General features: G+C 46.6%; 2 protein-coding genes and 1 pseudogene across 2 annotated transcripts in view; 1 reads left to right on the plus strand and 2 right to left on the minus strand.

Moving 5' to 3' along the window:
• The window catches only part of LOC117045002 (zinc finger protein 721-like), a 32,495-nt gene extending 25,789 nt beyond the window's left edge, over positions 1-6,706 (minus strand). Inside the window, exons 1-2 of the mRNA XM_033145795.1 lie at positions 6,686-6,706; positions 2,227-4,503 (exon numbers count right to left, since the gene is read on the minus strand). Coding sequence (XP_033001686.1) covers positions 2,227-4,503; positions 6,686-6,706 — 2,298 coding nt within the window. The remainder of the gene's footprint in view (positions 1-2,226; positions 4,504-6,685) is intronic.
• LOC117044872 overlaps positions 1-23,833 on the plus strand; it is a 934,741-nt pseudogene that overhangs the window by 126,928 nt on the left and 783,980 nt on the right.
• Positions 15,014-23,833, minus strand: part of LOC117045003 — a gene marked incomplete at its 5' end in the record, with an annotated part of 374,050 nt that continues 365,230 nt past the window's right edge. Inside the window, 3 exon segments of the mRNA XM_033145796.1 lie at positions 15,014-15,485; positions 18,068-18,348; positions 18,350-18,471. Of these exon segments, the coding sequence (XP_033001687.1) occupies positions 15,014-15,485; positions 18,068-18,348; positions 18,350-18,471 (875 nt within the window).

Below are 23,833 nucleotides of genomic sequence, written 5' to 3' on the forward strand. Positions count from 1 at the left end.
CTGCACGGCATGTAGAGAGTGGATTGAGAGAACTTTTTCTCCCACAGGCGCCCACTCGACTGCTTCACCTACAGGTGCCCCATAATACCTGTTCCACATTTGCAAGACCTCAATTGTTTATTATGGCAGCACAGACCCTTTGGAACTCCCTGCCTCTTGAGATCAAGCAGGCGCTTCCCTCCCACCTTTTTTGGCACCTCCCACCATTTTGGCACTGGGGAGCTGCTGCCAGTCAATGTAGACCAGGGGTCCTCAAACTATGTCCCACTGGCCAAATCCAGCCTGCCAGGGTCATGGATCTGGCCTGCACAGCCATTTCAGACCCCACCAAGCATCTCATTGCCCACTCAGTCAGTCCTCACACCGCGCTGAGGCAAACACCACTGGCATGGTGGCGGCTCTACCAATGAAAGGCCAGGGGGTTTCACCTGGGGACGGGGAAGTGTTGTCTTTTCGCTTGAAATGTTGAGGTTGGCGGAGGAAGGAAGACTTGGGTCGATTCAGTTTTGTTCCATAGACATTTATGTTAAAGAAAATTGGGAGCTACATGACTTCTTTATATACAGGAGATTGGGGTACAGATCTCTATTCAAAAATGTTTCAGAAAACTGGGTTATTATTATTTTGTGTGCCCCCCTCTGGTCATTAGCGGAACAATCAACTGTCCTCTTATGTATGAGTGAAAATGGCCAGTCATAGAATCCTAGAATCCTAGAGTTGGAAGAGACCCCAAGGGCCATCAAGTCCAACCCCCTGCCAAGCAGGAAACACCATCAAAGCATTCCTGACAGGTGGCTGTCAAGCCTCCGCTTAAAGACCTCCAAAGAAGGAGACTCCACCACACTCCTTGGCAGCAAATTCCACTGTCTAAAAGCTCTTACTGTCAGGAAGTTCTTCCTAATGTTTCGGTGGAATCTTCTTTCTTGTAGTTTGAATCCATTGCCCCGTGTCCGCTTCTCTGGAGCAGACCCGTAATACCTTTTCCACATTTGCAAGACCTCAATTGTTTCACTCATGACCTTTGTGCATTAATTTTTTTATTTTTAAGAGGGCAAATTGAAAAAGAAATTGTATGGCAAGTTGTGGAAGAATGAAAGGTTGCGTTTGAAAAAAAACACCCAAAAAACTCGGGGGGGGGCTCCTCAAATATTTCATGGGGGGGCAGAGACCTATAGGCCTTTAAGAGTTAGCCCCTATTCCCTATACACACAGGTCTTAGGACGGTTACAAATAAAAACACAACATAAAAACACAAAACATCACATTTTAAAAGGTCATTAGATGTCAATCAGCCAAATGTCTGGTTTAAAAGATGCAGATTTGCCTGGCTCCTAAAGCTGCATAATGGTTTTTCCAACCTCTCTATGGATTCTCTTATGGGAAGTGAGTTTGGTGCTATCAATGAAGAAGAAGAAGAAGAAAAAGAAGAAGAAGAAGAAGAAGAAGAAGAAGAGGAGTTTGGATTTGATATCCCGCTTTTCACTACCCGAAGGAGTCACAAAGCGGCTAACATTCTCCTCCCCCTTCCTCCCCCACAACAAACACTCTGTGAGGTGAGTGGGGCTGAGAGACTTCAGAGAAGTGTGACTAGCCCAAGGTCACCCAGAAGCTGCATGTGGAGGAGCGGAGATGCGAACCCGATTCACCAGATTAAGAGTCTACCGCTCTTAACCACTACACCACGCTGGCTCTTTCCACATTCCACAATCCACATTCCACATGAATTGTATGAATTCTTTGATGGGAAGTGAGAGAGGAGCTCCTACTGAAGCTCTTTCCACACTCCACACACTGATGGGGTCTCTTGCCTGTATGAATTCTCTGATGGGAAGTCAGATTGGAGCTCGTATTGAAGCGTTTCCCACATTCCAAACACTGATGGGGTTTCTCTCCTATATGAATTCGTTGATGGGAAGTGAGATGGGAGCTCTGAGTGAAGCACTTTCCACATTCGAAGAAGAAGAAGAGTAGAAGAGAAGAGTTTGGATTTGATATCCCGCTTTTCACTACCCGAAGGAGTCTCAAAGCGGCTAACATTCTCCTTTCCCTTCCTCCCCCACAACAAACACTCTGTGAGGTGAGTGGGGCTGAGAGACTTCAGAGAAGTGTGACTAGCCCAAGGTCACCCAGCAGCTGCATGTGGAGGAGTGCAGAAACGAACCCGGTTCCCCAGATTACGAGTCTGCCGCTCTTAACCACTACACCAAACTGGCTCTCGAAGCACTGATAGGGTTTCTCCTCTGTATGAATTCTCTGATGGAAAGTGAGCTTGTCCTTTTTCCTGAAGCTCTTTCCACATTCCAAGCACTGAGAGGGTTTCTCCCCTGTATGAATTCTCTGATGGGAAGTGAGCTTGTCCTTTTTCCTGAAGCTCTTTCCACATTCCAAGCACTGATAGGGTTTCTCCCCTGTATGAATTCTTTGATGGAAAGTGAGCGTGTCCTTTTTCCTGAAGCTCTTTCCACATTCCAAGCACTGATAGGGTTTCTCCCCTGTATGAATTCTTTGATGGGAAGTGAGATTGGAGTTCGTACTGAAGCTCTTTCCACATTCCACACACTGATAGGGTTTCTCCCCTGTATGAATTCTTTGATGGGAAGTGAGCTTGTCCTTTTTCCTGAAGCTCTTTCCACATTCCAAGCAGTGATAGGGTTTCTCCCCTGTATGAATTCTTTGATGGGAAGTGAGATGAACGCTCTGACTGAAGCTCTTTCCACATTCCAAGCACTGATAGGGTTTCTCCCCTGTATGAATTCTCTGATGCTTAGTGAGATGGGAGCCATAACTGAAGCTCTTTCCACATTCCACACACTGATAGGGTTTCTCCCCTGTATGAATTCTTTGATGGGAAGTGAGCTTGTCCTTTTTCCTGAAGCTCTTTCCACATTCCAAGTACTGATAGGGTTTCTCCGCTGTATGAATTCTTTGATGGGAAGTGAGAGACGAGCTCTGACTGAAGCTCTCTCCACATTCCACACACTGATAGGGTTTCTCCCCTCTATGAATTCTCTGATGGGAAGTGAGATTGGAGTTCGTACTGAAGCTCTTTCCACATTCCACACACGGATAGGGTTTCTCCCCTGTATGAATTCTATGATGGGAAGTGAGATTGTCCTTCTTCCGGAAGCTCTTTCCACATTCGAAGCACTGATAGGGTTTCTCCCCTGTATGAATTCTTTGATGGGAAGTGAGATGAGCACTCTGACTGAAGCTCTTTCCACATTCGAAGCACTGATAGGGTTTCTCCCCTGTATGAATTCTCTGATGCTTAGTGAGATGGGAGCCATAACTGAAGCTCTTTCCACATTCCACACACTGATAGGGTTTCTTCCCTGTAGGAATTCTTTGATGGGAAGTGAGCTTGTCCTTTTTCCTGAAGCTCTTTCCACATTCCAAGTACTGATAGGGTTTCTCCGCTGTATGAATTCTTTCATGGGAAGTGAGAGACGAGCTCTGACTGAAGCTCTTTCCACATTCCACACACTGATAGGGTTTCTCCCCTCTATGAATTCTCTGATGGGAAGTGAGATTGGAGTTCGTACTGAAGCTCTTTCCACATTCCACACACTGATAGGGTTTCTCCCCTGTATGAATTCTATGATGGGAAGTGAGATTGTCCTTCTTCCGGAAGCTCTGTCCACATTCCACACAATGATAGGGTTTCTCCCCTGTATGAATTCTTTGATGGGAAGTGAGATGAGCGCTCTGACTGAAGCTGTTTCCACATTCCAAGCACTGATAGGGTTTCTCCCCTGTATGAATTCTCTGATGGGAAGTGAGATTGGAGCTCGTACCGAAGCTCTTTCCACATTCCACACACTGATAGGGTTTCTCCCCTGTATGAATTCTTTGATGGGAAGTGAGCTTGTCCTTTTTCCTGAAGCTCTTTCCACATTCCAAGTACTGATAGGGTTTCTCCGCTGTATGAATTCTTTGATGGGAAGTGAGAGACGAGCTCTGACTGAAGCTCTTTCCACATTCCACACACTGATAGGGTTTCTCCCCTCTATGAATTCTCTGATGGGAAGTGAGATTGGAGTTCGTACTGAAGCTCTTTCCACATTCCACACACGGATAGGGTTTCTCCCCTGTATGAATTCTATGATGGGAAGTGAGATTGTCCTTCTTCCGGAAGCTCTGTCCACATTCCACACACTGATAGGGTTTCTCCCCTGTATGAATTCTATGATGGGAAGTGAGATTGTCCTTCTTCCGGAAGCTCTTTCCACATTCCACACACTGATAGGGTTTCTCCCCTGTATGAATTCTTAGATGGGAAGTGAGAGTGGAGCTTGTACTGAAGCTCTTTCCACATTCCACACACTGATAGGGTTTTTCCCCTGTATGAATTCTTTGATGGGAAGAGAGCTTGTCCTTCTTCCAGAAGCTCTTTCCACATTCCACACACTGATAGGGTTTCTCCCCTGTATGAATTCTTTGATGGGAAGTGAGAGTGGAGCCCCTACTGAAGCTCTTTCCACATTCTATACACTGATAGAGTTTCTTTCCAATGAGATTTTGTTGATTGGAAGTGGAATGGGAGCTCTGACTGCAGCTTTCTCCACAGTCCATATTTGTACGTGGCTTCTCCTCTCTGGGGATTTTGTTGTGGTCACCTTTGTTCTCGATTTCCGATTCATCACAATCTGCAATGGAGACAAAAAAGGATTAGAGGCTCAGGAACAAATGGAGAAGAACTGAAAGGAATTGGGTGTGTGTTCATTACCTGTGTTGTTTGTCATTAACCAATATATTTATTATTAGATTCTGATGGGTTGTTGAATGTTGCTTAGTTTGATATACAGTAGTGGCCAAAATTGTAGAAGCCTTTTGAGGGAAAGTGTATTTCAGAGGTTTGATTGCTCATAACACCACTTCTTTTGGAGTAATATCATAAAATTATATATCAATGGAAAGATAATTTAATCAGTTATGCAACTCAACAAAGTTTGTTCAATTACCTGTATTCTATCAAATGTTCATAGAATCCTAGAGTTGGAAGAGACCACAAGGGCCATCCAGTCCAACCCCCTGCCAAGCAGGAAACACCATCAAAGCATTCCTGACAGATGGCTGTCAAGCCTCCGCTTAAAGACCTCCAAAGAAGGAGACTCCACCACACTCCTTGGCAGCAAATTCCCCTGTCGGACAGCTCTTACTGTCAGGAGGTTCTTCCTTATGTTTAGGTGGAATCTTCTTTCTTGTAGTTTGAATCCATTGCCCCGTGTCCGCTTCTCTGGAGCAGCAGAAAACAACCTTTCTCCCTCCTCTACATGACATCCTTTGATATATTTGAACATGGCTTTAATATCACCCCTTAACCTTCTCTTCTTCAGGCTAAATATACCCAGCTCCCTAAGCCGTTCCTCATAAGGCATCGCTTCCAGGCCTTTGACCATTTTGGTTGCCCTCCTCTGGACACGTTCCAGCTTGTCAGTATCCTTCTTGAACTGTGGTGCCCAGAACTGGACACAGTATTCCAGGTGAGGTCTGACCAGAGCGGAATACAGTGGTACTATTACTTCCCTTGATCTAGATGCTATACTCCTATTGATGCAGCCCAGAATTGCATTGGCTTTTTTAGCTGCTGCATCACACGTTATAGCCAAATAACCAGAAAAAGGAAGCACAACTTGCTTACGTTGACTTTTGACAGTGTGTTATGTGATTGCTATCAGGTTGGTTGGTTTTTTGTGTTCTTTCATTTAGTGAGGTTGTAAATCATAATAAAATTATAGAAATGGCACAAAGAGGTGACTGGTCACACAGAAAGCAATGTAAAATAGTATTATGAAGTGAACAAGGCTACAGTTGTGAAAAAATTAGAAGAGAGATTGTGGGAAACTTAACCAAAGCTGGCATTTCTATATTTCTGAAGAGGTATAAGGAGACTCAGTCACTCCAAATTCAGACTGGGAAAGGCAGGAAAAGGTGCACAAAGGCAAGTGACCATCGAAGAATGGAGAGACTGTCCCTACATGACAGAAGAAAATCATCTGGGTGTATACAAGATGACATGGTGCAATGCAATGTGAAGTTGAGTGCATTACACCGACCGTGAAACACCCAGATGGTGTGGTGTTCTGGGGTTGTATGGCACCAAAAGGTGTGGGCAGAATTTGCGTCATTAATGAGGATGTAAATGCTCCAAAATGCATGAATGAAATACTTGAGCCCAAACTGAAGCGTTCTGCAGGTAATCTTTTCCCAGAAACTGAAACATACACACATACACACACACACACACACACACACACACACACACACATTCCATTTCAACAGGATTCAGCTCCATGTCATGTTACTGCTGTGTGCAAAAGGTGCTTTCAAGATAATCCCATTCCCCTGCTGGAATGCCCTGGGAATAGCCCAAACTTTAACCCAATCGGAAATCTATGAAGTTGACAAAAGAAACTTGTTTGTCAGAAGCAACCCAGCAATAAAGCCCAATTAACAGAGGGAATAATTCAATCTTGGTTCCACAATATTATAGCTGCAGAACTAAAAACTTGGACCGCTTCATGCGAAGGTTAAGCCGTAATTAAAGATAAAGGTTACCAAGGGTTACCAAAGGTTTCACGTTTTTATGACTTCTGTTCTGATAAACACTCCTTCATAAAAGTTATTACATTCTTCATTAAATTATCTTTCCATTGATATATAATTTTATGGTATTACTCCATACAAAAGTGATGTTATGAGCCATCACACCTCAGAAATAAACTTTTCACAAAAGATTTCCCCAATTTTGGCCACTAGTATAAGTTGTGTATAAGTTGTGTATTTAGTATAACATTATAGTATAACATTAAATTTTAAATTTAATGTTATTTTTATATGGGATCACATTATTATTATTTATGTTTCATGTTTATATATGTGTTGGAAGCCGCCCAGAGTAGCTGGGGTAACCCAGCCAGATGGGGAGGGTATAAATAAAAATTATTATTGTTACTACAGTGGTACCTCGATTTAAGAACAGCCCTGTTCCGGAAAAGATTAAGTCTGAAACTGAGGTACCACTGTATTACTTTCAGCAGCAGCAGCAGCAGCAGCAGCAACACTGCTACTACCACCTGAGATTCAATAAGCCTGGCTCTTCTCTGGGATGGATTTTGTTTGGCCCAGTCATGGCATCCCCTCCATCTCCAATGTCAGTCGTCTCTTTGGTCAACACAAGACTGACAGGAGCAAAAACAAAAACAGAAAACCTGAAGCTACTTATCTTTCCTAACAATTCTGAAGCTGACATTTAAGATGGCCAGGGCAGTTCAGAGCAGCCCAATCGTGGTAGAAAAAGGAATAATTTGAGGAAGATTGTAAAGAAAAAACAACCTTGTAATTTGCTGTTTATTGTGGGGGGTGTTAGGTTCCCAGGTGTTATAGGGGGCGCTGTTGAGCTCTGAGGAAATATAAGAGGTTGGTCACATAAAGGTATTTTTTGAATTTCCAGGCAGATATGATGATCCCACAGGGAACCTTACCAAGAGAGGCCACGATCCCACAATTCTCCTCCATGACGTCCTTATGCAGAGCTCTCTGGTCAGGATCCAGCAACGCCCACTCCTCGTTCGTGAAATGAACAGCGACATCTTCAAAGCACACTGGACCCTAAAAGAAAAAGGGGAATTTCCTCCTCTGAGACAGCATCAATATGATCTGCTACACAATGCTCTGTTGTTTCCTTCCTGTAAATCGCGTGTTGTTTCAATAGGATTGCTTTGCTGCACATTGAGCTGCTCTGGGGAGTTCCCTCTGAATGCCCTAGAGTCAAATTCAAGGGGTTCATGGGGGCATGGAGAGGGGGAGGAATGGGGGGCAGGCCCCATTTTTAAGTGGATGGGGCTGGTTAGGTGAATCCAGGCCACTATTTGTTCTCATTTGTCCACTGCTTAGAAACCAATTTATCATTCAGTGATCAATATAGAAATAAAGGAAGCCTGGTTTGGATGGCCATCTGTCTTGAATTATCTGGCAGAGATTCCTGCAATGCAGGGGGTCTCCTGGCTCTGAGAGACAAGCAGGGAGGGTGGCTTCAGGCAAAAGGAGAGGGAGACACCAGTGGCTCCTCCTTCTCCTGACTCACCTCTGCCTCTCGACCTCCCTCCTCCCACTCGCCTCCTTCCTCTTCTGCCTCTGATTCTGCACTGCATTCTGCCACAGAGTCTCCCAGCTCACTAAGCCCTGTTACTCCTTCAACTTCTGACACCTCCTCTTCCCAGGCTTCTCCCTCCTCCTCCTCTGACCGTCCATCCTTCTACCTCCACTTAGAATCATAGAATCCTAGAGTTGGCAGAGACCACAAGGGCCATCCAGTCCAACCCCCTGCCAAGCAGGAAACACCATCAGAGCATTCCTGACAGATGGCTGTCAAGCCTCCGCTTAAAGACCTCCAAAGAAGGAGACTCCACCACACTCCTTGGCAGCAAATTCCACTGTTGAACAGCTCTTACTGTCAGGAAGTTCTTCCTAATGTTTAGGTGCAATCTTCTTTCTTGGGCTCTGAGCCATCTTCCCTTCCTGGTTCCCGGCTGCTTCCACCCACCATTCCTCTGTGCCCAACCAGTCCATGACATTGCTCCATCCCTCAGCCTCTGTCCCCACAAGGCAGCTTCCCCTGACCTTATCTGGTTGCACAGCCGCTGCTTCCCTTCTGCCCCCATGAAAAGACAGATGAGGAGGTCTTGCTGGCGTCATTCTGTCACCTGCAAGAGAGAAAAGGTAAGCAGGATGCCAGGAGTGCCTTCTTCTTCACAGGTAAACAGGTATGATAGCCATGTTCAAATATATAAAAGGATGTCATATAGATGAAGGAGAAAGGTTGTTTTCTGCTGCTCCAGAGAAGCGGACACGGGGCAATGGATTCAAACTACAAGAAAGTAGATTCCACCGAAACATGAGGAAGAACTTCCTGACAGTAAGAGCTGTTGGACAGTGGAATTTGCTGCCAAGGAGTGTGGTGGAGTCTCCTTCTTTGGAGGTCTTGAAGCGGAGGCTTGACAGCCATCTGTGCGGAATGCTTTGATGGTGTTTCCTGCTTGGCAGGGGTTGGGACTGGATGGCCCTTGTGGTCTCCTCCAACTCTAGGATTCTAGGATTCTAGGGCATCTCTAAGTTTGTGCCCATTTCATATGTTAGTTGTGCAAAAATACATCTCCCCTCCTCTGGACCCTTGTTCCCAACTGTCTCCCCCCAAAACAAGACGAAAAGCACCCTCAAATGAGTTGGAACCCAACAGAATAATAAAAAGAACAGAATAATAAAAAGAATGAGACCAAACAGAGGAAAACCACCTTCCTCCTTACCCAGTGGCCTCTCTCTGGTGTCCAACGGAGGCCTCTCTGCCTCACAGGAATCAAGGTCCATTTCTGCAAAATGATCCTTTTCCTGAAAAAGAAACAAGGATTCAAAACAGAGAATGGTGAGAAATATTAGAAAGAGAATGACAAAGACTTGAAGGGTGTGCGATCTCATTCCATGGATGCTTTCCCAGGAAACGGATGGGCCATTAGCAGACCATTATGGGTGTTCTCTGTCCTCTTTGGAGCCTCTTGGGGAGTATCCAGAGGAACGTCTCTCTCACCTGCTTTCTTTCCTCTGCCTGACTCAGGAGGAAACCTTCGGCCAGGGCCACCGCCTGGGAACTGGTCTCCGCTCCGCATTCCCTCACCCAGCTCTCCATCTCTGGGGGAAGGACAGCCAGGAACTGCTCCAAGATCACCAGGTCCAGCATCTCAGCTTTCGTGTGCCTTTCTGGCTTCAGCCACTGGTGGCAAAAGTGGTAGAGTCGGCTGCAAATTTCTCGAGGTCCTTTGGCCTCCTGGCAGCAGAACTGCCTCAACTGCCGGCTCTGCACCTCTGAGCGGAGGTGTCCTCCTCACCCAGGATCTTCTGCACAGAGTTTTCCCATAATCCCCCACTGCTCCCAGTTTGGATGGCACGGCCTCTTCCTCCTTTGGGGCCAGCTGACTCTTGCTCATCCATCTGTGGTCTCAGGAAGCTTCCAAGAGATCGGAAGGAATCCTTTGGTTTTTCTGCAAGTTCTGTCCGTCTTAATGAGAAGCTCTAGCAAATCCTACAAAGCAAATACATTGTTCTGTTACAGAATTTGTAGGACGGGGGGAGGGAATGGTTCCCTGAGCAAGCATGGATGAGTCTTGCTGGGAGGAGAAGGAAGAGGAGAAGAAATAAGTCTCTAGCCTTCTAGCAATGCAAAATGTGGAGGCAACTGAAGGGATTTCTGTGAGATTAATCAACCTGGTCTCTGCTGCCTTACAGTCAATGCATGAAGTCAGAACTGACTGACAAGGGAATCCTTTGTATCTTGTGGGAAATGGATGCTTGGCTCTAGTGGGGGTCCTCACCCGGGGGTCCTCAGGAGTTGCTCCCCACCCCCACTCCCACTCCCCTGCTTCTGTCTCCTTTTCTTGCACTTGGAATCTCTGCCGCTCTCAAGACAGACTCCTTGGGTGGGATCTCTTTTTCTTTGCTCTGAGGGCCAGGTATGTATCTTGCCAACCCCCTGAGGGCCAAGTGGGCAGGGCCAAAGACACTTCCCCTGTAATTTAGGAAGGTATTTTAGCATCATTATTCTATTAGATATCTTAACACACACCACACACAGCCATTGATTGCTGATGTCCCTGGAGGCTCCAGTGAGTAGCAAGCGCCCATTTCCGGCTGGTTTTCCAGCAACAATCCCTTTGGGACAGAGAGGATGTGGTACTGGGATGCCCTGCTCTGGGTGCGAGGGGATTGCTGCAGTGGCCTCCGTGTGGAGCTGCCCTTGGAGACACTGGGAAACTGGTTTGCAATGCAGCAGCCAGACTATGGGCTGGGATCCCTCTCTTTATTCCTGCCCTTTCTCTCCCCCTCTTTCTTTCTTTCTTTCTTCTTTCCTTCCTTCTTCCACGTGGGTTCTTTTGGGGGGGGCTAGCCCACCTCCTCGTACAGCTTTAGAAAACCATCTGCCCATGTTTCCTCTGTTGTGCAATGACGCTGAGCGAAGTCACACAGAGTTAAAAGTCCCAGGGACTCCTTTGTTCGAAAAAGGGAGATTTCGTGGGAGCCATTTGGGATCCTGTGATCTCCAGGAAGGAGAGCGTTTGCAGACCTGGCCCCTCCCTGGCAGGACCCTCTCCTCCCCCTGCCTGAGCAGACCAGCCCCACCCCCAGGCTGGCCCCCTCCCCTGCTGCAGCCCTGGGACCCCCACCGCCTCCCCACTCACCAGATCCCAGGAGGGGACAGCCAGGCAGCCCTTGCAGGAGAGGGAGGGGCCTGGGCTCTGGAGGACCTGGCCCGCCCCCTCTTGCTTCCTGGCCTCTCTAGGAAGGCAGCTCCGCTCCTTTAACCCTTGCAAAGCCGAGGTCCGCCCAGCTCAGCCCTCTCTCAGCTGTTTATTATTTTACAGGATCTATGGGGCAGCTGCCCCCCTGGCTCCGCCTATGGGAAGGGGTGCTTTTGGGGGGGATTCTGGCTCTTGTCTGGGCTCTGAGCATCTCCCTCCCTTGTCCAACTTGCAGGGAAAAAGGAGCGGAGCAAGAGCCGGGAGCCAAGCCGCCCTTGGAGAGCTTCCCTTCGGCCCTTGGCAGGTCAGGATGGGGGGCAAGGAGAGGGCGCTTTGGGGCTCGGAGCTGGAGGCCTTCGCCCTTGGGTCCCCGGGTGGGAGTGGCTCTCTTCCTGAAGCCTTGCTGGGCTGGTTCCTGGGTCTCCATCGGACAGGTTCCTGATGGCCACAATCGGGCATGGAGACACACAAGTTTGACGGGAGCCAGCCCGTCCTGCTGCTGAAAATGATCAGTCTCACAGCAGTGTGGGTTGAAGAGGTCTGATGATTATTTGGGCTGCAAGAGCCTTATTTATACCAAAAGCATACAGGAACATTTCATCATATTTGGACTACATTTCATCAGCCATACATATATGGGTAGGGTGGGCTTATTTCTTGCTACGTAGGTACATGCCATGTCTGCGTGGATCAATGGGCCTGTGTGTATGTGATCTCACTACACCCAGTTAGGTGTGGTGCACGTTGGTGCATGGTCTTTCTGATAAGGGCAGTTAGTGGATCTGTGTCATATACGCCCAAACAGTTTCCCTACATTCCCTCTTACTTTGTTTTATATGAAAATACTTTTAATCAGAGTTATACACAGTACTTCCTAGGCGTTATACCATGCTACGTAGACCCTCTAGTGAGCCTGGAGGAGGGACGAGGTGTGGTCCACCATGCCATGCATTGAGTAAGCAGGAAGGGAAGGCATTGAATACAACAGCAAATTACAATCAATAAAACAATAATCATACAATAATCATAAGCAATTTCCAAAACCGACACCATTGGGGAGCCAAGATGTTAGTCACTCCCTAGGATCGAAACCATCGGGAGGATTCAGTGGATTCAGTGCATTTCTTCTCATGTAATTAATGGTGGCTGAAATATTAGGTGCTTGATTGGGACTATACATACAGCAATGAGAATATATTAAAGCACAAACTCCTTCCTTAGAAGTTAATATAATGTTTAAAGCATAACTAATATATAAAGTGATCTCCCTAATTTCTAACATTTCATTATTAATCAATTTCAAAACTAAAATGGGGGAATTAAACAAAGCCTCTGTCCAGTTGGCGAGGCGGTGGAGATCCCTGTAAATTCATTGCTACCTTAGGCCTACCGCTCATGGTGGTGACATTAAGAAAGCAAAAGGAGCCATTAACAATAAGGATTACAATAAGGATAGTGTCCCAAGAATCTACTGGCATGTGATTAAACCAAAAACAATAGGACTCAAAATTAGACTCATTAATGGGAATATCATGCAATAAAATGCCAGATCATCTCGACTGAGGAGAAATATGCATACATAGCCAACATCAGAGGAATTTAACATATCAGCAAAATGAGTGATGTCTTAACAAATATATTATTACTCCAAATATTATGATAGGGTTTCGGCCGTCGGTTTTTCTTCAAGAGGGCAGTATGGCGAGGGCGATGTTTCACAATGTTCGCGGGGGGCAATAAGGGTGAGAATGATAGTAGGTTCAATGTGCCCCAGGGCAAGTTGTTCTGCAATGAGTTGGTCTGCCACTGCAAGCTTCTCCTTAGGCAAGGGCCACTGATCCACCCACACAGGGGTTGCCTGTGGTCCAGCAGAGAGAAAGCGCAGTCCAGGGCAAGGCATGGGCGGCCATCAGCATTAATTTTGTAGAAATGGTGGTATCTGCTGCTGCTAGCAAATTGCGTCCCCAGGATACAGGAAGTTTGGGCCTTTCCACTGAGGATCAGGGAGCAACGAGGATCAGGAAGCAACCTGTAAGACACTAAAAGGCACTAAAAGGCATTGCAACACCTCTTCCTTCTGAAATGAACTTCTGCAGGTGTGTGATTCCTATTATGAGGGTACAACAGATGATTTAAGGTAAACAGCACTTAGTGAACAATATTAGGTATTCTGAGATCACAGAAGCGGCCTCCCAACTGTTTGTGAAGGAGGGTCTTAAGAGAGCAAAAAATTAGAAAAGGAACGACGAGATATAACAGAACCATTATCTGTTTTCAGGGACTGGGGTTTTTGCCCATAACAGAAAAGCAATGCAGAAGATGCTGTATAGTGTGGCGAGTGTTTTTCCCTTTCAGAGGGGTCGCTCAAATAAAGCCATAGCAGTGTCAACAGTGAGATGCACCTTTGAAAAGGGAGCCAAATCAGGGCGTGTGGGTAACATCCATTTGCCAAACCGCTAGGGGATGCGAGCCCCTAGGGTTGACTGCATCAAAAGGTATTACTGTGGATGATTTAGAACACACAGCTCACTGTGACACAATGTCTCAAGCTTGAGAAATAGGAATAGAAAAGGATTTAGCCAAAACCATCGCATTTTAATGGAAGGTGGAGTGGCTCAGCAGGGGATCGGAACAAACAGAGAGAAAACATCAGTTTTCAAGGGCCTTATCAGCACGAGCATTACCTTCAGCCAAATACCCTGGATGGTGTATGTGACCAAAGGTGAGCTACATAAAACTTATGACTGCACTGCTGAATCAAATTCTGTAGAACAGAAAACAATGCAAACAAATTATCATCTTATAGAAGGCGTGATATAGGGCAAAATTGTCAACAAATTATACACATATTGAGAGTCTACCACAAGGTTAAAAGGTTTAGAATCAAAGGTTTGGAAAGCCAGAATGACCGCCGTGAGCTCAGAGCATTGTGCTGAGGTCTGATCTGTGGTGTACAAGCTATGCCAGACACCCCCCTCCTCCCACACCACCACCCCCTGAGTCTTGGTGCCATCCTTGAAAACGATAAGTGGATGGTAGGGGGAGAGGGGAAAAGGGAGAATCCAATACATAGCGAAGGCCAGTCAGAAAGGACAGTCTAGGGTCTTTAGGTGGATTATTGGAGATGTGACCCACAAAATCAGCAAAGGCAATTTGGGCATGGGTAGCAGTCATCAGGTGGTTAACCTCTTCCTGGGAAAATGGCAAATACACTGTTTGTAAGTCCATGCCAGTAAGAGCCAGAGCACGGCGTCTGCCTTTTGCCACTAAGTCCATTCCCAAATAGGTGAGTGGCAAGGTGCGCTGAATCTTTTCCTTTGCAACAGTCAGCTCTGCTTGCATCATGGTAACATTTAAGTCCTCCTGAATCTTTTCTTTTGCAATGTTGGGGGTAGTCAACAGAGGGTGCAACACTTGCTTGCAGTCCTCATTGGCATTGTCAAACGCTAACTGGCGGACAATGACTTCTTGTGCTGCCTCATCCTGCACTTGGCGTTTAGGGGCATTGTATAAGCGATCAATGAATGTCCCATAAGGTTCTGAGGATCCTTGGAGCGCACTGCCCCAGCGCCCTCCCTTTTCTGTTTTTGCATCAGGAACAACAGTCAGAACTGCCTGGGCTGTGGCAGCAGTGGCTTCCCAATAGGAAGGATCAAGCCCCAATTGTTGCTGAATGGTTAGAAAATTACCCTCCCCAGTAAGTCTATCGACTACGTCCTGTTGTGTCAAAAGGACGGGAGCAGGGGGGGTGCAGCACCTGCAGCAAGCTGCCCATCAGCAGCCTGATGGGCGGCCTGGGCTGCATTATTGAGGATTGCTGCGGGCATAGAGACATCAAAAGGCAGGAGGGGTGCTGCAGCAGATGAATTGGACACCTCCGGGGCCTTGGGAAGCACATCAGCCTGCAGAGGAGGTGAGGGCAGCGCTGGAGATATGGACACTTGAGCAGTTGGTAAAGGAGAAATCGTCGGGGGGGCAGCAGCCAAAAGAATATTGGCCGGGCTGAGGGTAGACATAGCCTTGTAAACTTTGCACCAAGCGTTGAGGACGCAAAGGTCTACTTGGGAATGAGTGTAGAAGAAATGTCCAATTTTGTCCCATTCTTTTAAATCCCAGGAGCCGTCTTGGCGATACCAGGGGCAATGGGCAGCCAAAGCTTTAATAAGAAGTTTTAAGTCTTCGTCCAACACCACAAGGCTGTCAGTAGCCAGGAGAAATTTCAATGCATCAAAAAATTTCTTCTGTGGTGCAGAGAGAGATAGCCCCATTTTTAAAGGTATGGGGGGGGAGCAACTCACCGGAGATCCACGAAGGATGATAAGGCGCCTTGAAACCCTTTTGCCGGGCGAGGTGAGCGCTGGAGCCTAAGCGAAGGCGTCGTGACTGTCCGAAGTCACTCACACGTGGCACCATCTGACGGGAGCCAGCCCGTCCTGTGCGAAAATGATCAGTCTCACAGCAGTGTGGGTTGAAAGAGTCTGATGATTATTTGGGCTGCAAGAGCCTTATTTATACAAAAGCATACAGGAACATTTCATCATATTTGGACTACATTTCATCAGCCATACATATATGGGTAGGGTGGGCTTATTTCTTGCTTACGTAGGTAACATGCCATGTCTGCGTGGATCAATGGGCCTGTGTGTATGTGATTCTCACTACACCCAGTTAGGTGTGGTGCACGTTGGTGCATGGTCTTTCTGATAAGGGCAGTTAGTGGATCTGTGTCATATATGCCCAAACAGTTTCCCTACACAAGTTCATTCACTTTGTGCTTACATCATGTCAGAGGGCATTTCTTCCAGAGACATTTGTAGAGCGCAGTCTCATATCTTACACCATTATTTCAGCTTCGAGGTCATACATGATTCCCTTTTTTATTCACTCCTTTGATAGGAGTGACAATATAAAGAGTTAAGAATGCCCTGAGTTTAGTATGTCCCGCCACCTGACTAAGAGAGCACATGGGATGGTTCTGAATTGGCTGCTTGCCACCACATCCCTTATCTTTGCAAAAAAATGGATAAATGCCGTCATCTATATTGGTTGCTTGCCACAGATTCACCTATGCGTGCAAGAAAGCATGAACCGGGGGACAATTGTCTAATCCTTACCACACGTGTGACTAACGTATCAATCTGATGTGCAAGGATAATTTGATGAACTGCATTAAGGTCCAGGAGATGAAGGCAGTAAATTCATCCCAAGAGAAGCCCTGCAGGTGTATCTGACGTAGACGATCCCAGTATTGTTTGGCAGAGTCTAAATCTGCAATGTGCAGAACCTGTGGCTGAATGGGACACAAATGGAAGGAAGGAAGGAAGGAAGGGAAATCTGCTAGCCTCATGGGAAGAATTTCTCTGGAATCCACTGTAAACTTCCTCTGCTATCTAGACCAAGTTCCAACTTACATGCATTTACTGCCAAAGTAGCCTCAAATTTAAAGCATAAACAAAAGTAAAACAACAACAAAAGGAAGCCACTCAACATAAATGACAGATCATTTCAATATCACTGGTCTAATAACGTCAACCAGCTCTCCTGATTCAGGTGGAACAGAGAACTAGTAGTAGTAGCAGCAGCAGCAGCAGCAATCATCATCATCATCATCATCTGTGTGTCATTTCCTCCCAGATTCAATAACTTAGGACACAAAACGCTTCTGTATTTTCAAGATTCAACTTCAATTTATTGAACCAGGCACCACTCTGATACCTCAACTTCTTCTTTTGATTCTGGTGGAACAGAGAGAAAGAGCAGGTTGTCAGCCACTTCTTTAAGAAAAGTCATATTTTGAGCCTGTAGTTCAATTTCCCAGCAGCTCCCCTTGCCCCAGAGAACACTTCTAGCATTTCATCTCCTCTACCTGTGGGATTGTTCAACAGTGGGAATAGTTACCTCTTCACACCGGATGTGCATTTGGTGTGGCCCTTTCCAGGTTTGTATCTCATATGTTCTCCTATGTGTGTTGCCAGTAGAAGCCACAATTCTGTGGGTACTCTAGATGGGGCAGAAAGCACCAAGAAGCACCCTAGAGGTTTAAGTGCCGATCAAACTTCAGTTTTGCGATCTATAAATTCCAATTAGCAGTACTGGGGGTGATTCAGATTCTGGGGCAGTGCTTTTGGCCAGCAGAGGGTGTCACAGGGCCAGCCTACTTTCCCTTTAAAGCAAACCTGGGTCTCCACCTGTTTTTGGACTCCCATCATCCCTAACTAGGAAGACCAATGGGGAGGGATGATGGGAACTGTAGTCCGGGAGCCGCTGGGGACCCAAGGTTGGGAAACCCTGCTTTAAAGCCTCTTTTGCGTTTGGCCCACAATGATGGGACCTGTCCACGTTTGTATTTTCTTGTATCGTGTTTTCCTCATGACCTGTGTGTGTGTGTGTGTGTGTGTGTGTGTTTAGAGGGCAAATGAAAGAGAAATTGTCTGGCAACTTGCAGAAGAATGAAAGGTTGTGTTTAAAAAAAACACCCAAAAATGGGGGGTGGCCTCCTCAAATATTTCATGGGGGCCAGAGACCCATAGGCCTTTAAGAGTTAGCCCTTATTCCCTATACCCACAGGTCTTAGGATGGTTACAAATAAAACCACAACATAAAACCACGAAAAATCACATTTTAAAAGGGCATTAGATGTCAATCAGCCAAAGGTCTGGTTTAAAAGGTCCAGATTTGCCTGGCTCCTAAAGCTGTATAATGGTTTTTCCAACCTCTATATGGATTCTTTTATGGGAAGTGAGTTTGGTGCTATCAATGAAGCTCTTTCCACATTCCACAATCCACATTCCACATGAATTGTATGAATTCTCTGATGGGAAGTCAGATTGGAGCTCGTATTGAAGCTTTTCCCAAATTCCACACACTGATGGGGTTTCTCCCCTATATGAATTCTCTGATGGGAAGTGAGCTTGTCCTTTCTCCTGAAGCTCTTTCCACATTCCACACACGGATAGGGTTTCTCCCCTGTATGAATTCTCTGATGGGAAGTGAGCTTGTCCTTTCTCCTGAAGCTCTTTCCACATTCCACACACGGATAGGGTTTCTCCCCAGTATGAATTCCTCTGATGGGAAGTGAGATGGGAGCCATGACTGAAGCTCTTTCCACATTCCACACACTGATAGGGTTTCTCCCCTGTATGAATTCTTTGATGGGAAGTGAGAATGGAGCTCTACTGAAGCTCTTTCACATTCCACACACTGATAGGGTTTCTCCCCTATATGAATTCGTTGATGGGAAGTGAGATGGAGCTCTGAGTGAAGCTCTTTCCACATTCCACACTGATAGGGTTTCTCCCTTGTATGAATTCTCTGATGGGAAGTGAGCTTGTCTTTCTCGAAGCTCTTTCCACATTCGAGCACTGATAGGGTTTCTCCCTTGTATGAATTCTCTGATGGGAAGTGAGCTTGTCCTTTCTCCTGAAGCTCTTTCCACATTCCACACACTGATAGGTTTCTCCCTGTATGAATTCTCAGATGGGAAGTGAGATGGGAGCCTGACTGAAGCTTTTTCCACATTCCACACACTGATAGGTTTCTCCCCTGTATGAATTCTTTGATGGGAAGTGAGATTGGAGCTCGTACTGAAGCTCTTTCCACATTCCACACACTGATGGGTTTCTCCCCTATATGAATTCTTGATGGGAAGTGAGAGGAGCTTTGACTGAAGCTCTTCCCAAATTCCACACACTGATAGGGTTTCTCCCCTGTATGAATTCTTTGATGGGAAGCGAGAGTGGAGCTCGTACTGAAGCTCTTTCCACATTCCATGCACTGATAGAGTTTCTTTCCAATGAGATTTTGTTGATGGGAAGTGGAATGGGGGCTCTGACTGCAGCTTTCTCCACACTCCAATTTTGTAATTGGCTTCTCCTCTCTGGGGATTTTGTTGTGGTCACATTTGTTCTCGATTTCCGATTCATCACAATCTGCAATGGAGACAAAAAGGGATTAGACTGCAGGGGTGTCAAACTCAAATTCATCGGGGCCGCACCAGCAGTTTGGTCACCCTCAAAGGGCCGGTTGTATCTGTAGGACTATGTGTCCACTCTTTATTCATAAATTATTAAATAATAAAGATTAGCGAATGAGTTGCTCCTTCTCTCCCTCCCTCCTTGGGTGTGCACGGGCAGGCCCCGTTGGTAGAAGCCATCCATCAGCAACCAGTCCAACCTGCCAGTGATAATGTGCGATCAACACCAAATCACCCCCGCCAGTCACGATCATCATCCCCTGCAATGCGAGGGGGGCTCGGAGCGGAGGCGTCTGCACAGATTGGGGGGAGGGGTGGCGCGCGTGGGGGGGGTAAGGAAGGAGGATTGGAAGGCTGCAGCAACAGCAGCAGCAACAACAGCACCGGAAGGGTTGTTGCAGCCGGGCTCATCGGCTGCTTGCCTTGGCTGAGATCCCGAGCTGTGATGTGCTCCTGGGGCCGCAGCCAATGCTCCGGCCATTCTGCCTTCTGCTGCGGTCTCCCCACGGAGAGTCCCGAACCTCCCCCACCCTGCCTCATTAGGAATAAAGAGGACATTGACTAAGAAGCCAGGATGCGCTCGCACTGGCTCAAGAAACACCCTCCCCCAGCCGCCAGATTCGAAAGTCAGTCCCGCTGTGTAGAAAGGGGATTGCTCCCAGGTAAGCGCGCACACGGCGGCAGCGTCTCTGCCAGGATTGGGGCTGCCCCGGTGCTAAAGCCGCTTGCTAGGGATTGACACGGCGGCACTTTCTGCCAGGTAAAAAAAAAAAAAGGTAGCGAGGCTGGCGCTGCACTAAAAGGGCGAAGAATCTTGGCCACCAACTGCAAGCTCAGACTTCTGTCTCATTTCCTTGTTACGTTCCAGATGTCAAAACGGTTCTTCTCTCACCAATCCCGCACCAAGGAAGCTGCCAGTAGCCACCAGTAGCCCCCCCCAAAAAAGGTAGCGAGGCTGGCGCTGCACTAAAGGGGCGAAGCGGCTCCCCCACAGTTTCCCCGCCGCTACTTGTAAAATCCACAAGCCCTAAAAGCCTCCTCGAGCTCCCTGCTCCGAGGTGACTGCTCCCTCCACCCGCTAACAAGCGCCTCAAGTGCTTTTGCGCGACGCGCTCTAGAAACGCCGGCTAATCCCACTCCGAAACCAGGGCGGATGGATCGAGGCTGCCACCTTCAGCGCGGTCTGAAATCTCGGGAGTGTTGCGGCTGCTGTCTGCTAGAGCAGCGCTGCGAGGCTGGAGGAGGTGGGGGGTGCGGAGAAAAGGAGCAGGTGGGGGAGTAAGGAAGCGGCTGGGAATCCGGCCAAGCGCCACCCGCTGCGCATCTCCGGGCCCGGCTTCGCTACGCGGGCCACATGACGAGGTCTGGCGGGCCGGATTAGGCCCCCGGGCCTTGTGTTTGACACCTGTGGATTAGAGGCTCAGGAACAAATGGAGAAGAACTGAAAGGAATTGGGTGTGTGTTCATTACCTGTGTTGTTTGTCATTAACCAACATATTTATTATTAGTTTCTGATGGGTTGTTGAATGTTGCTTTGTTTGATATACAGTAGTGGTCAAAATTGTAGAAGCCTTTTGGGGGAAAGTGTATTTCAGAGGTTTGATGGCTCATAACACCACTTCTTTTGGAGTAATATCATAAAATTATATATCAATGGAAAGATAATTTAATCAATAATGCAATTCAACAAAGTTTGTTCAATTACCTGTATTCTATCAAACGTTATAGCCAAATAACCAGAAAAAGGAAGCACAACTTGCTTAGCTTGACTTTTGACAGTGTGTTATTTGATTGCTATCAGGTTGGTTGGTTTTTTGTGTTCTTTCATTTAGTGAGGTTGTAAAACATAATAAAATTACAGAAATGGCATTAAGAGGTGACTGGTCACCCAGAAAGCGATGTAAAATTGTACTATTAAGTGAACAAGGCTACAGTTATGAAGAAATTAGAAGAGAGATTGGGGAAAAGTTAACCAAAGCTGGAATTTCTATATTTGAAGAGGTATAAGGAGACTCAGTCACTCCAAAATCAGACTGGAAAAGGCAGGAAAAGGTGCACAAAGGCAAGTGACGATCGAAGAATGGAGAGACTGTCCCTACATGACAGAAGAAAACCATCTGGGTGTATACAAGATGACATGGTGCAATGCAATGTGAAGTTGAATGCATTACACCGACCGTGAAACACCCAGATGTGTGATGATCTGGGGTTGTATGGCACCAAAAGGTGTGGACAGAATTTGCGTCATTAATGAGGATGTAAATGCTCCAAAATGCATGAATGAAATACTTGAGCCCAAACTGAAGCGTTCCGCAGGTGATCTTTTCCCAGAACTGAAGCATACACACACACACACACACACACACACACCATTCAACAGGATTCAGCTCCATGTCATGTTACTGCTGTGTGCAAAAGGTGCTTTCAAGATAATCCCATTCCACTGCTGGAATGGCCCCTGGAATTGCCCAAACTTTAACCCAATCGGAAATCTATGGAGCCGACTAAAAAACTTGTTTGTCAGAAGCAACCCTGCAATAAAGCCCAATTAACAGAGGCAATAATTCAATCTGGTTCCACATTATTATAGCTGCAGAACTAAAAACTTGGATCGCTTCATGGGAAGGAGTTGTAAGGCCGTAATTAAAACTAAAGGTTACCAAGGGTTACCAAAGGTTTTATGTTTTTTCTTTATGGCTTCTGTTCTGATAAACACTCCTTCATAAAGTTATTGCACATTCTTCATTAAATTATCTTTCCATTGATCTATGATTTTATGGTATACTCCACACAAAAGTGATGTTATGAGCCATCAAACCTCAGAAATACACTTTTCACAAATGGTTTCCACAATTTTGGCCACTAGTATAAGTTGTTCATTTTAAATTTAAGGTTCTTTTTATATGGGATCAGATTATTATTATTTATGTTTCATGTTTATATATGTATATGTATTGGAAGCCGCTCAGAGTGGCTGACTCTACCCAGACAGATCGGTAGGGTATAACTAAATTATTGTAATTAGTACAGTGGTACTTCCAATTAAGAATTATTATTATATCATCTCATCATCCTCACTGCTACTACCACCTGAGATTCAATAAGCCTGGCTCTTCTCTGGGATGGATTTTGTTTGGCCCAGTCATGGCATCCCCTCCATCTCCAATGTCAGTCGTCTCTTTGGTCAACCCAAGACTGACAGGAGCAAAAACAAAAACAGAAAACCTGAAGCTACTTATCTTTCCTAACAATTCTGAAGCTGACATTTAAGATGGCCAGGGCAGTTCAGAGCAGCCCAATGTGGTAGAAAAAGGAATAATTTGAGGAAGATGTAAAAAAAAACACCTTGTAATTTGCTGTTTATTGTGGGGGTGTCAGGTTCCCAGGTGTTATAGGGGGCGCTGTTGAGCTCTGTGAAATATAAGGTTGGTCACATAAAGGTATTTTTTGAATTTCCAGGCAGATATGACGATCCCACAGGGAGCCTTACCAAGAGAGGCCACAATCCCACAATTCTCCTCCATGACGTCCTTATGCAGAGCTCTCTGGTCAGGATCCAGCAACGCCCACTCCTCGTCCGTGAAAACAGCGACATCTTCAAAGCACACTGGACCTAAAGAAAAAGGGAAATGTCCTCCTCTGAGACAGCAGAAATATGATCTGCTACACAATGCTCTGTTGTTTCCTTCCTGTAAATCGCGTGTTGTTTCAATAGGATTGCTTTGCTGCACATTGAGCTGCTCTGGGGAGTTCCCTCTGAATGCCCTAGAGTCAAATTCAAGGGGTTCATGGGGGCATGGAGAGGGGAGGAATGGGGGCAGGCCCCATTTTTCAGCGGATGGGGCTGGTTAGGTGAATCCAGGTCACTATTTGTTCTCATTTGTCCACTGCTTAGAAACCAATTTATCATTCAGTGATCATATAGAAATAAAGGAAGCCCTGGTTTGGATGGCCATCTGTCTTGATGATCTAGCAGAGATTCCTGCAATGCAGGGGGTCTCCTGGCTCTGAGAGACAAGCAGGGAGGGTGGCTTCAGGCAAAAGGAGAGGGAACACCAGGGCTCCTCCTTCTCCTGACTCACCTCTGCCTCTCGACCTCCCTCCTTCCCTCACCTCCTTCCTCTTCTGCCTCTGATTCTGCACTGCATTCTGCCACAGAGTCTCCCAGCTCACTAAGCCCTCTTACCCCTTCAGCTTCTGACACTTCCAGCTTCTGACCGACATCCTTCTTCCACCTCCACTCCTTGGGCTCTGAGCCATCTTCCTTCCTGGTTCCCCAGCTGGTTCTTCCCACCATTCCTCTGTGCCCAACCAGTCCATGACATTGCTCCATCCCTCGGCCTCTGCCCCACAAGGCAGCTTCCCCTGACCTGATCTGGTTCCACAGCCGCTGCTTCCCTTCTGCCCCCATGAAACGACGGATCAGGAGGTCTGGCAGCATCATTCTGTCACCTGCAACAGAGAAAAGGTAAGCAGGACGCCAGTAAAACAGGTATGATAGCCATGTTCAATATATAAAAGGATGTCATATAGAGGAAGAAGAAAGGTTGTTTTTCTGCTGCTCCAGAGAAGC

Source organism: Lacerta agilis, chromosome 4 (assembly GCF_009819535.1).
Source record: "Lacerta agilis isolate rLacAgi1 chromosome 4, rLacAgi1.pri, whole genome shotgun sequence".
Classification (NCBI taxonomy): Eukaryota; Metazoa; Chordata; class Lepidosauria; order Squamata; family Lacertidae; genus Lacerta; species Lacerta agilis.